This window comes from Numenius arquata, chromosome 6, assembly GCF_964106895.1.
Source record: "Numenius arquata chromosome 6, bNumArq3.hap1.1, whole genome shotgun sequence".
Lineage (NCBI taxonomy): Eukaryota > Metazoa > Chordata > Aves > Charadriiformes > Scolopacidae > Numenius > Numenius arquata.
In genome coordinates, this window is record NC_133581.1 from 21,117,187 (window position 1) to 21,131,094 (window position 13,908).

The 13,908-nt window shown below is 43.6% G+C and overlaps 2 protein-coding genes and 2 non-coding genes across 4 annotated transcripts in view; all 4 read right to left on the reverse strand.

Annotated features, from left to right (window-relative positions):
* TRIM66 (tripartite motif containing 66) overlaps positions 1-2,864 on the reverse strand; it is a 51,672-nt gene extending 48,808 nt beyond the window's left edge. Inside the window, exon 1 of the mRNA XM_074149120.1 lies at positions 2,645-2,864. Within this exon, the coding sequence (XP_074005221.1) occupies positions 2,645-2,864 (220 nt within the window). The remainder of the gene's footprint in view (positions 1-2,644) is intronic.
* Positions 2,865-9,031: 6,167 nt separating this feature from the next.
* RPL27A (ribosomal protein L27a) lies at positions 9,032-13,853 on the reverse strand. Its single transcript, XM_074149477.1, has 6 exons — positions 13,296-13,853; positions 12,336-12,820; positions 11,958-12,021; positions 11,354-11,429; positions 10,370-10,544; positions 9,032-9,217 (listed from the first exon to the last, which is right to left on the reverse strand). The coding sequence occupies exons 2-6, from the start codon at positions 12,711-12,713 to the stop codon at positions 9,089-9,091; spliced, it is 822 nt and encodes a 273-aa protein (XP_074005578.1). The 5' UTR covers positions 12,714-12,820; positions 13,296-13,853; the 3' UTR covers positions 9,032-9,088.
* Positions 9,900-10,031, reverse strand: LOC141466258 (small nucleolar RNA SNORA3/SNORA45 family). The gene has a single exon (XR_012463295.1). It is a non-coding gene; the product is annotated as a small nucleolar RNA SNORA3/SNORA45 family (small nucleolar RNA).
* On the reverse strand, positions 10,869-11,000 carry LOC141466257 (small nucleolar RNA SNORA3/SNORA45 family). The gene has a single exon (XR_012463294.1). It is a non-coding gene; the product is annotated as a small nucleolar RNA SNORA3/SNORA45 family (small nucleolar RNA).
* Positions 13,854-13,908: the final 55 nt, after the last annotated feature.

The following is a 13,908-nucleotide window of genomic DNA, read 5'->3' on the forward strand; positions in this document are numbered from 1 at the left end:
GGAACCTGGATGAATTTGGTTTTGAATGTTTTGAGAACTCAGTGATAAAGAGACAGACCCAAGAAACCAAGGCAGCGTGCAAGAACCAATTTTGTATTTTTTTCACATTGTCCTGTGAGTGGCAATTCACATGGGCAGGAGCCTGGGAAAGTCCTCATCTGAGAAATTTTCATCTCAGGAAATGGGGGAATTTTCTCTCTCTTTTTCTTATCCAATCCCACTCTATGAAATTACTCCTTCCTATGCACTAAACAGACTGGAAGAACACAACATGCAGATCTGCAGAGGAAAAAAATGTGGATTCTCTGTGACATGAAGGGAGGCAATAAATTTTCTTTTTCCGCTCAAATTACTGCCAAACTCTCAGTTCTGACAGCTCTGAATAAGTTCTGATGTATATGCAACTTTTCCATAAGAGCTCTAACTATCTCAGAGCTTTCATTCATGAGTCATCTTAAACACATACAAGTATAAAAGTAAGTTTCCAACATCAACCCCCATCAAATATCAGGACCACTTACCTTCATCTTCTCAGCAATCTTAATACAACAACAATAAACTAGAAAAGAGCTTTATGTTAGTATAGTACTATTTATAGTAAAGCATACTGAAAACCACAAATTCAAGTATGCTTTTGCAGCAAATATCAGATTGACTTCACTTGGAAATACAATCACTTTTTCCATTCTTACATTTTGCTTAAAGAATTCACAGTGAGTAAGGAACGTATTTATCTTACAGGCAATATTTCATGTTTACTCAGCTAAAATGATCTAGCACTTGTATTTACAGTTTATCATTGGCACTTATATATGATTATACTTAAAGATAACACTGAAAATTGAATTGGCATTGTACTGCCTGGATTTCAGCAATCAGTGGAGATAAGACAAGCAACATTCAGCATCATGCCACCAGAAGATCTCACAAATTTATCCTGGCTGGCCTATGGTGGTTGCAGTTTCAACCATTGACTGAAATAAGACACACAGATGTTTTGATTTTCCTTCTCTCCTTGCTCATATGTTAACTGAGTCTCTGCACCTGGTGTCTCACTTTATTTACGGGGTCTTTACCACTCATTATTTGTTTTCTCTGATCTTGTTCTTTCCCGTAGAAGTTCCTTATCGACAAGAGAATGAGGAAGTAAACAGAGAAACTTCAAGAATACAGAAATAAAATAGAATTTGTTCCAATATGCTATAGATAAATAATTCCCAATCCAGTCAGGAGATTGAAGAAATATCTAATATTTTAACAACTTATGAGAACCTCTAGCTGCACTTCATCCAAGATCACTAAGTGGTATAAATTCACTTTTCCACTTGGCAAACAGAAACACAGAGGAGAGAGGAATGGCTTAGATGCCAAATGAGGATACATAAAAAATAGTGGAGTAGTTGTCTTCAACATCTTATTATAAAGTAGATCCCTCAAATTTATGCCCACTATAACTGGGCATTAAAAACTTTAAGGAGACATTTACTTGAAATGGCTGCTTTATTCTCTTTGTCTTCTCCCACCTTTATATCTTTTTCTGTCTGCACCCTTTCTCCTTTGCCATTAAGTCGCTCCCTTTATCTTTTGTGTTTTGCTAGCCTCTCAATAGTGATCTCCTAGCACCGTTTCCATTTGTTCTCAATCCTGAACTTGTCTTGTTTGTTATCTTGCCAATTCAGATTACCATCACCTCAGGGAAGGTATTGTCTCTGTCTACATGGTTCTAAAATCTGCTATGGAAGAGATAATAAGCAATGCCTCTTATCTAAAGTTCAAAGCCTGTGAAAATATAAGTAATCTACATGCCTTTGCTCTTCTTATAAATTAGTAATGAGTCTGGAATACTTCCCCATGGCAATTAAGACTCATACAGTTAAAATGACTGTATTCTGTGATCTAAGTCCTGTCTTATTCAAAAAAGTTACGTATTTTCTGTTAACATCACTACCAAAAACTGTACAAATAACTTCAGGATTTCAAAAGCCACAGTCACAAAATGCTTCTCACCCTCACTAGTTTACTCAGCTTGTTAGGGTGAGTTACAGCATAGCCTACAGTCAGAAGGGATAGATAGAGAGAAACCACATTTACAATGAGATAAAAGGAAGAGTTTCAGTGCGCCACAATACACATATTCTAATAAAAATTACTATGACCCCTGTTAAGAACAAAGAACCGGATGTTTTTAGGTTTGTGTTGATGTTGGGGGGGGGGGGCACAGGAGGGGAAGAGAAGGAAGAATAAAACTATCACCACAAGCAGTACCATAGCAAGGTCTAACTTGTCCAAAAGACTGGATAAAGATGTAGCCTAGAAACTACCTTGCAGCATTTATTCATTTATTAAACTAAGCAAATCAAATATTCATAATGTCACGCTTGGTAACTGAAACTTAGTCCATTCTGGAAAATGTTAAACGTTGCCTGACTCTGTCATTTCTCTTCAAAACATTGCTGTTGGGTGAAAACATAACGTAGGAGGCTTGTTCCCAGTCCACCCTCTACTCATACAAGTCTTGAGTCTCCTAGTTTATTCTTTTAATGTAGTGCTATAAAGGAATAGGCTACAAAAAGTACTTCTCAATCCATCTATTTTTATAATACTGTGACACAAAGAACAAAAGCCAGAGATTCTTAAACATTACCTTCGTAGAGAACTTCATACTCAGTGGGAATACAGCTATATCCTTGAATCAAATCTGGAAGACAGTCCTTACAGAAGGAATGAAGGCAAGGGAGCATTCTGGGGTCTCTCCTCTGCAAGTCCCATTTGCACACCAAACAATTCCTCAGCAGATCCAGGGTCTCCATTTCTGCTGGCTGAAGTTTGACATCAAAAACATGAAGAGTCACAAAATGGCTCATGACAATCCCTTCACTTAACAAAACACTTGATCGCTCAAGCGCACGCTAGAAGCCAACAGCAGGATGCACGTTCTCAGAAGCAACACTTATTTAGTCCTTGTGAAGAAAGAGGAAGTTCCTTGCAGCTGAAAATCACATACCTGCTTTACTAAAAAGAATATCTTTGCATATTGTTGTGCAGGAAAGTGTGGTTTAAGGTTTACAAACCATGACCCCACTATCTCTCTATAGTACTTACAACTTCTGTAAAAACTGAAGTAATCTGTTCTATTGATCTACTTACAAAGCTGTTACCAGGCTGAATTGTCACACACTGTACATTTCCTGCTAGAAGCACTGAAATCGTGCAATAAAAGAGACGATGTTCTCTGACTGCTTTTACAATTTCACCTCAGTATTTTATAGTTTTCAGGTAAAGCAAATAATAAGCATAAGTGATCATACATCCACCATTTCAGCAATGCATGTTAGAAAGCTGCCTTGATAAATGTACAGCATCTTCTGCAAATCTTCTTTATAGAAATTTAATAAAATGCACTTTGCAGTAATAGAATTTCAGCTGTCAAGATGACCACAGATCAAATTATAGACCAAACCTGAGCTTCCCATAAGCAGGACAGTGTCCCTCCTGGCAACCTAAGCTCCCCAAAGTAAATTGAGAGTTTTGCAGTTCACCAGTTCATCTTCCATCCTGGATTCTGAGATTTTGAGAGATGTTGATCAGATATAGCCTCCAAAGCGAAACTTTTGCAAGTCGCATCAGAGAAGAAAAAGCAAATACAGCTTGTTGTCCCCTGGAATCACCCTTCCAGTTGACCAAACCTCCTGAGGTCCCACGTAACTGCCCATTGCCTTGGCATGGTGGCCTTGCTACCAGCAGTGCATAACTTGCAGCTACGATCTTCAGATTTCCCCAGCACAGAAGAGCAGCAGCTGTAATCTTAGGGTTATGTATTCTCTTGGGGGATTCTGTCCCAGGCAGATTCTAGTGGAAACAATTAGTAAGCAGGTCTGGGGTTTTTTTTCTACAATGCAAAAAAAATTTATGAATGTATCAGAAATTTACAACCAGGAATTTTTAAAGTGTTGCATCCTGAAGTCATTGCTATTTAAAATATTTTAGAAAAAAATGCACCATATGTCTGCACCATGTTTCATATCCAAGACCCATTCTAGGAACAAATGAAAATAGGTAGATACCCACCAACTTTACTGAATTCACTTAGACAAATTCAAACCTACCACTAAAACTTATGATTGCAATTTCAAAACTAGAGGTCCCTTTAGAAATGAGCTGTGGTCATTGTACCTGTGGTTTAACTAATGAACATTACATCAGTGCTCATATTTTACAGTGCATCTTCATCAACCGTCTTTCAGAGGCAAATGTCATTAGAGCAGCACAGCTTTTCAGCTCACTCCATCTCTATTGTTTCCTGCAAGAACTGTTGCTAAGACAAACCAACACCTACAAAAACATGTAATTTTTGCTGTAGGAAGTTGAGGTCTCAGACTACCGCATTGTTTAGACAGAGAAACCACAGCCCAGGACTAAAGCATCCATGCACAGAGAATCGATGCAAACAAAGCCTGATACTGGGAAATGCTGTATCACCATAAAGTCCGAACTTGTGGCTGAATAAGCAGAAGCAGTTTGTCATACATTTTAATTTATGCTTTTTGCATAATGTATGAAACTATGTACGATTTTTTTGGTAGGACAGGGAAGGAAGAGGGTGATAAAAAGTGTTTAAAATTTCCTGCTGAGACAGGTATGCATATCAGCAGTCAGGCAGCTACATTACCAGTGACTTGGCTACACTTGGTGGAAACACCAAGCCCAGCAGTAGCAATTACAAAGAAAATTAACTTAATTGCATTTGGAGACGTCTGGTGAGGGTAATGAGGCAGGACACAGGACATGGAGAGCTGGGGAGGCAGCTAGCAGGCTGAGCCACACCTGGAAGGGGAAGGAAAGTGCTGGACTTTCGGTGTGTCAGCCCAGAGGAGGGGAAAGGGAAGGCACTGTGCTGGGGGGCTGCCTCAGGAGCAAAGGATCAGTCATGGCCTCGGGAAGGACATGGCCACCCCAACAAACTGAACAGAAGCATCCAGATATCACAAGGCTGGAACTTCCAGTAAAGCATTAATACGCTTCATACAAGAGAAATTTGTGATGATACACTCCCATAACTTTATCATTTCTGTATTTCAGGGATAAACTCTCTATGCAAGTCTTTCAATTTCCTGTGTTCCTTTCTTTCAGATTTAGTTAAATGATTTATTTTTTTTTGTATCTTTGTCCCTCCATTAAATGTGGATGTTGCTACATGATGCTCATTCCAGCATTTTAAAATAACGTCAACTTTACCAGTTTTGTGTATAATTGCTTCACTAGCAGTACTGTAAATTGCCAAGAATTTGGAATGGAAAACATCAAATGAAAATATCCCCATGTACCAAAGCATGTTTATCAGTTTAAAAAAACAAACAAAAAGCACACAAAAACCCCACCAACAAACAAAAAAACCTCCACCAGCCAAACTAGTAAAAATTAAGAGACTTTACATTCAAAAAGTTAGATGCTCTTCATTAGCTTCCTAATTTCTCCCGGTTTTATATAGGAAAATCCTTTATTTGGACATCGTGGACAGCCACCCTGGGGGTTTCCTTCCAGCCCTTACAGGCGGTCCTTCTTCAGCCGCTAAACGCAGTCTGTTTGTGGTTACTCAGCCCCCTCACAGCTCGGAAATACCCCCCGAGAAGCGGCGGGACGGCCGGCAGCCAGCAGAGCCTGCCCGAGCCCCCCTCAAAACCAGTTCGGCGCGCAGAGCCCAGACGCAAGCAACCGCCCCAGCCGTGCTGCGCCGCCCGCCGCCCTGAGGCAGCACAGCTCCCTGGGGCCGCTGGCTGTGAGGGGAGGCCGCGCGCCCAACGGCACGCCCCGCGCGCCCAACGGCACGCCCCGCGCGCCCAACGGCACGCCCCGCGCGCCCAACGGCACGCCCCGCGCGCCCAACGGCACGCCCCGCGCGCCCAACGGCACGCCCCGCGCGCCCAACGGCACGCCCCGCGCGCCCAACGGCACGCCCCGCGCGCCCAACGGCACGCCCCGCGCGCCCAACGGCCATGAGCGACAGCTGACAGCTGGGGGGGGGCGGGACTAAGGACCCGCCAGCCGGGCTCGGGGCGGGGCAGGCACTACGTCATCGGAAGCGACCTCCACGCGATGACGCCGGGCGCAGGACGCTGTTGCCATGGCGAGGGGCAGGCGGGCTGGCGCCGCTCCCCTCAGCGCTCGGCAGGGCCAGCCGCGGCCAGTGCCGCCTTCCCCGGCACGGACCCTGCCGGCAGCCGCCCCTGCTTGCTGGAGAGGCCGACGGGTGCCCGAGCGGGCTGCGCCAGACCGCACGGCAGGAGTGGCCCAGGCCCTACCCCTGGGAGTCAGCTGGGAAAGGAGCCGTGTGGAAACATAACTCGATAAACAGCTCAACCCCAACCCCAAAGTTCGGTTTATCCCTCCAGACGGTTATTTCGGGAGTTAGCGCAAGGCACAGGCAGCCGCTAAGGAGGAAGCCCTGTTCCAGGCACAAGATAGGTATGTAGGGGCGAGGCTCAGCTATGCAAAAACCCCAAACCCCTCACAAAACACCCAAGCCCCTCTTCAGCGGAGCAGAGATCAATTGGTAGAGCCGGCGGGCTTCACATGAAGAACTTTTTGCACTCAAAAGGCAGACTATGAATGATTCTATGATACAATATATGGAAGAACTACTTAAGACACAAAATACCGAAGAATTGAGAGTGGTGTCTGCTATGTGTGTCATTGAGCTACTGTCACTTGCCTGTTGTCATGTGTGCACAGGGTACTTCAGTGTAAATGCAGCTTTTCACTGGCTTTACGACCTGGTCAGCGATCACTGACATGAGGTAGTAACAACGTTCCTTATTTTGCGCTGCCATGCAACTTGCCTTTGAGGATTGAAATGTTTTAGCTTTGGCAGTAGGTAAATAGCACCTCGTCTTAGGAAACAGCAGTCCCAGCAGTCAATGAGATAAAGTTCACATACTTTTACCTCAGTATTTTACAAACTGTTTAAGTTATAGTTCTTCACAACTAGCAGTACCACTGGCTAACCTGAACTATTTTAGCAAAGCAATGCCTAAGAGACTCTAAATTTAATTATTGCCAAACACTAGGTTAGTTCATTACCTAAGATCCTATCACACATACCAGAAGCTAATTCACAACTATTACCAATAATTCAAGACTTCTAGCAGTGAGTACAAAAATAAGTGACAGTGTCTATATCCTCTTGGTCTAACACTTAAAACAAGAGCTAACTCACTAGCTTTAAGGAATTGTTTGATTTTTACTATTAGAAGAAGATTCTGCTTTGGTATGCAATCAAGCCTTGCATTGGCAACCGAAGTCCTATTTTGATGTTATAACTAAGTAACCCATATTTTATGTAGTCATTTTAAGCCAAGTACATCAGAAATACATACAGTGCGGTTATAGAGCTGCGCCATGGCTTTATACTATCTGCAAGGAAGACGGAAGGTAGCTGGCAGCATCTCTGTCCCACACATGGTCACTTCAGGCTTTGTGTACCCTACTTGAGGAGGGTACTGATGGCAAAACTTAATGAAGTTACTGTATTAGTTCAATAAAGCAAGTTTCAGTACGTTACTGCTATTACTAACCCTTAAAGCACACCAACTTGGAATTGCCATCTGTCAGTCCAGTAACACTGACAAAAAGCTTTAAAAGCTTTTAGCCTAACCCTGTCTGTCCACCAGCTATTCTGCCACAATAAGCAAAAAGGACACCATGCTGCTTGCTACATTTGCTATGAATCAGTGAAATTCAGAATTAGTATGTGCAGAAGCAATTTTGTCCTGTGGTGAAACAAGTCAGACTAATCTCAAAGAAATCTGATGCCTTCACAAGCTGTGGTCTAGCAAAGAGATTGCAAAAGCATAGTGTTATACTATCAATGAATCATAGAATTGCCAAGGTTGGAAGGGACCTTTCAGATCATCGAGTACAGCCATCAACCTAACACTGACAAAGGCCATCACTAAACCATGTTGCTAAGCTCATCTATCCATCTCTTCAATACCGTATACTATAGATGACTACGAGCCTCATGTTCTGATGAATACAGGATGCAAACACCCCAGCTGGTACCCAGTACTACATCAGTAGTTTCTAAAAAGCACATGGTTTAAAACGTTCTGCGTTTTGGACATTGACTGCGATCAGAAGCTGGGCAGCTGTCATCCATTTAGCAGCGGTTGAAGTACTGGAGGGACAAATGCAACAGTTCTAGTTTAGAAAGACCTTTCATTAACAGTACCACAAAAAAGCAAAGAATTTAACCACATTGTTGAACTAAATTCAAAATATATCTTATTTTATGCATAATGCCGATAAACATTGAGGTACAGCTGCTGTTAGCTGCGAAGAGGCAGCCCACACAGCACTATTCTGCTCAAAAGCTGGTATATTACTTGCAAGAAAGCTGCGTACTAGGCAGACATTCAGTGCCAGCAGAAACCTGCTTGAAGAGCTTCTCATGACGCAAGTCTGGCAATAACAAGGAAGAAACTTTTGTTTCCTCGCAGCTATTTCAGCTCTTCCTATCTGTCCCCCACTGTTCCCAGGGATTTCCCCTTCATTCCCATCTATACCCCACCTTAGTCAAAGTGGGACTAGAACTGTTTCGCTATCCCAAAGCCTACTGATTGCAAAGCTTACTGACAGCAATTTCCTATACCAAGTCTCTTTCACACAACAATTTCTGGTATACTACTACCCACTTTGCATTGTTCCATTGCAGTTCTTCATCCAGGCTCATGCCGTTTCACCCCCCAAGGCCAAGGCAGTATCCCCACAGATTTCAGCTAGATGTCGTTTTAGTGTACACCCCACCCTGCACAAATACAGGAAAAACCTATCTATTTTGCTAACCCATAAAGACCAAAGAATGAGATACTTGTACATGCCAAATGCTGGACACTGTAGCCAAGTGATTTCAAAAGACAAAACAGCAGTCAAACCACTAATCAAAAACTACCAGAAATAACTAAGCAGACAAGACTTCAGTGTGAACAGTGTCTGGACAAGTCAGGAAAAAAAAAAAAAATCAGAAAATTCCATTAATCAGGACATTTTACATATTGTCTTTATTCAAAAAATTTGAATAAAACAAAGGCTTTTATGCCACAAGCACACAGGCACCTCCAACTTCTTTGATCTTCTCCTCTGCTCTTCTACTGAAGAACTTCGCTTTCACAATTACAGGCTGCTTGGGCAGCTTCCCCTTGCCCAAGACTTTGTAGTAGCCCTAAAAAGATTTAAAAAAATAAAATGGTTTAGTGTTTGTAATCAGCTTGCACGCTTCTACATTCAGACCTGTCTTTTAGCATACACCAAATACAACAAAAACTGCGATCACCATGACCTCATTCACTGCTTGTCTCCAAGATAAAATTGGTACGAATGAAAGAAAAAAATACCCTGCACGATTCTGTGGAGTTGCATTTGTTCAGAGAAAAAGTGGAAACCATAAACTGAACCTTTCCTGTAATTCAGAAGATGGATTATTTTCACCTATAATCCATATTCAGAAATCACCGTGAAATCTGGTAAAGAAGTCAACAACCTTCTCCCACTTTTCCAAAGGAGAGCAGGTGGCTGCACTTCCAAGACTATCTACTACCCAGTGACTTCTGGTCGATGCTCTTCACCTGCAGGACATCCTGGTGCTTCTGAATAGAGCAGAGGACTCTTCTGCACATCTTAAATGTACAACTGAAACTTTTGCAAGCTTTCACAGCAGTAGCTGTTCTCTACCATAGAATCCTCTCATCTCATTCATGTCCTTTACATTGAAGGGACAGTCATGGCACCAGGTCCATTAATACTACAGCCGTTAAAAGTCATCACTTCTTACAAAAAGTGGCATAACTGGCAAACAGAGGAATCTTAATTTGGGACACAGAACATTCTCCCTTGTCAGACAAGTTAAGTGTTGCTGATTCGGTGGCTGGCTGAGACATGAAACATCACAGCCAGTGAATATGGATCAGACTTTTATGTCCGAGAACTATAGCACACCAAGACAATCCAACATGTTAAGATGTGACTCTAGTCTCGACATTAGAAAAGTGACTTTATATAAATGAGAATATTTCTACCATGTTTTTATACATGTTTTCAGTAATATTTTAAACAAGTGATCTATCACCACCCTCCAAAATTAGGGAAGTCCCTGTCCACAATCACACACAAGTATGAGAAAAAGTTCTTTCAGAAAAAAACCAGCGTAAGTACTTCTGTAACTACTTACATGCCAAGGTATTTGTGCTGAGAAGTTCACAAATATTCAAGCCCTGTAGCTTATCTGCAATTCACCATTTTGCTACTGGCATATACAAAGCTAAGTTACACATGAAGTGACCAGGAACTACAAGTTTGAGCATGAGCAGAAACTTACTGAGCGCACAACATCAATGACTGGGGCCAGTCCAGCCTCGTTTTTTGCATAATTGAGCCTTGTCTGTTCACTGACAAGCGTCCATAGTTTATCCAAATTGACAGTAGGACAGAACTTTTGGTTTCTCTTCAAGTGATAATGTCTCATGCCTACTTTTCCAAAGTAACCAGGGTGACTGTGAAAGAAACACATTCCTCATTAGATCACATTTTTAATCGTCTTAAACAGGTAGGATTACAAACCAACACCAGAACAAACATCTTACTCGATCAAAGTAATTAAAATTTCACATTATACCTTTACTAATATTAATACATGTAGTATTTAAGTGTAATACTCATTAGTATCCAAGTGAAGGATATTTTCTCCTGAAGTGTTTGTTCTCCTTATTTTCCCTTGAACTCACGACTCAGTCCCCCTGACTGGTGAGGCTGGCCCAGCCCTCTATTGCCAAAGCAACCCCAACTCCATGAACCCAGAGAGAACTGCACTGCCCGAGGACTGTCACTAACCTGGTGACTGACTGAGTCAAGAACGGTCACAGCCAGTGAATATAGATTAGTGGTTACTATCCGAGTACTCTAGCACACCAGGACAACAGGCAGTGTCCAGATGTGACTCTAGTCTCGGCAATAAGTACAGACAACATCCCTTACTTTTACAGTATGCAGCTAAATAGGATGCAGTTTGGATTTAACCTTCTGAATATACATAATAACTTGTGTGTGCATCGTTTAGGAAGGACCACATTGTAACAGGCAAGGTTGGTCAAGTGTACTGAATGCTGTATTGAACTCTTACAAATACACAGTTTAAGTGAAAAACTCTTTGATTTTAGGGTAAATGGGGACGTAAGTTGACTGTAGCTATAATACCACACTTCACATTAGAAGGAAAAATACATAGGATTGTAGGAAATTTTGTTAGTTGTTTCTACTTCACGAACACACGTTTTGGTAGTATATATTTAAAATATTAGCTTACTATTTATCAAAGTTAATCCTGTGATGGTGCAAACCACCAGCATTACCACGCCCTCCAGGATGTTTCCTGTGTTTGCCTGAAAAGAAAAATTTAAGTTTGTTACACTAAGAATATTACACATAATACATGAGCTGAGAGGTATGTTCAACGTCAATTTGAGCTAATTATTCTGATTCTATCCCCTCTTCTGTGTTAATTCAGTGAGATGAGCTAACTATAAAATAATCCTACAGGTGTAAAAAAAACTATCGCATACCTCTGGTCAGCTTAGAGGAGCACAAGACACCAGCGCTAGCACAAATGGTAGAAATGGTAGAAAAGGTAGGAAGGGCCAAAGAGTTACAAAGGACACAGCACTGCCCCATAAGCTTAACGTGTCACACAACCAGTACATATCGCCTGACCTACTGCCGTTACAAATCCAGTGAAGTCTAAAAGAACATACAAAACTTCAGCTCAGCCCCCACAGGGCGCGCAGTGCCCACGCATAGTGGCATTTTTCTGCGACCCGAGCACAGCAGCATCCCCCGAGTACCGGGGAGGTGCCGCCGGGCACGCACTGACTGAGGGACCTCAGCCCACCAGCGGCCGCCCCCCCACTCACCAACGCGGCCGTGGCCGTGGCTAACGTGCCCTCTCAGCTTCCGGGTCTTCCTTAGTCTGGAAGGCTGCAGGAGAACGAGAGAGCAGCTATGAGCAGAAAGGGCGGCCAGAGGCAGGACTACCACCCGCCCTCCTCCGGGGCCGCCGCTCCGACACCGCGCTCCCCTCGGCGGCCACGCAGCCGGGCGCCATTGCGGCCCGGGCCCTCCGAGGGCAGGCCCGAACGGCCTCACCGCACCCTGGGCAGGCCGCGGGCTCGGAGAAGCGACTTCCCCTCCACCCCCACCACTACTCCCCAGCCCCCATTCCACCGCGAGAGCGAAGGGCGGCGGCCGCAGGGCCCCCCACCCCGGCCCCGGCAGCAGCCCCCAGCACCCACCATCTTGTCGGCGTGCGCGAAGGAAGAGAAAGAGCGCAGCCCTCGCGAGACCGGGGAAAGGCACGGCGGGGGCGGGGCCGAATGAGGCTTCACGGTGGCGCTCGGAGCGGGGCCGGAGTCTCGCGAGATCCGGTGCGGGGAGAGGGCGGCGGTTCGCCGGCGGGACGGCGGTACCGGCTGTGAGGGGCGGGGGGGAACCCGCCCGGCGGGTTCCTTTAAAGGAGAGCGGAGTCGCGCTGGTGAGACAGGCGCCGGTGGCCCGGTCGCGGCAAGCTGAATCCTCGTCTTCCTGACAGGACACACCGGTCTGGGCTGCTGCCGGCGCCCCGCCAGGCCTCTGGGTCGGCCTACCCTGCCCTGGCGAGGGAAGAGGAGCATTTCTGGACCGCGGCCCCCACCAGGGGGGTGAATGTAGCAGGCAGACAGCGTTAAGCACCGCCCAGTCTTAATTACAGACTCAACTTGCCTTCTCTTCCCTCCATGATCTGTAGCAAAAGCAGGATTTTGAGCAGAATTTAGTAAAACTTGAAAGCTTGATCACTTTATTAAATATTGATAATTACAGGAAAATAAATACCATGTGCTTAAATACAACTGTCTGCCACAGTAAAGTGACAATTCTTGGAGAGTGGTGGTGCTTCTCAAGTTTGTTTTTTGTGTATGTTACGCCATGAGACTTTATAAACAAATCTTCACTAATTTAAAGCCCGACTCTCACTATTGGATTTGTTTTTCTTCAAGATTCCCATCGCAGTTAAATGGTGCATGGGTAATGTTCCGTGCTCAGGAACACCCGTTAGTTTTAACAACTAATATAGAAGGCAAAACAACACACTCCTTAGTTTTCGTTCATCTGATACTTTCAAGCACAGACCTCCAGATAACACTAGGATTGTTTTATATAAGGCATAGTTTGAGTTTCAAGAAGACAGCTACAAACTTTTTGAGACATGATCTCACCTTTTCTGGTACTCTCCTCTGATTCACGTTACAAACACTGGAATGGCGTGTTGATGGGTAATACAATGTTTAAAAAATGCAGATGGAGGAAAACAGCTTTGGTGTGGGAGATGAGTTTTACAGCGCCGCGTTCTTGTACATTAGCATTCTGTGCTTTTCCTTGCTGTTGCCGCAGCTTTTCACTGCAGCACTTCCTTCAGCCAATGATGATGTTTTATCCATCATTTTCTTAAGAGAAATACATATTTCCCCATGTATTTACTAGTAGCTGTTGTTGATAAAATAGCCAGATCCACCTGTAGAAGTAAAGTTACGCCTTCCACTCTGAAGAACTACATCTAGAAGTCATTCTGGAATTTAACAGCATATTATAGAGGAAAACTAATGGACATTAACATTTGTGAGTACATTTCCACTGAATCAAAAGCACTTGATATTTTACAGGCATTTCACGTACACTTAACAATCTTTTGTTTAGACAGGAGTGTGAGGGAGGTAAGCAAAAAAGGAAATGACTTCACCTTTTTAGTGAATAATCCCTCAATTTCGTTCTATGAGGCTGTCAGCAAACCAGAACCACTATCAGGTTAGGAATTGCGCAAGCCTCAAAGCC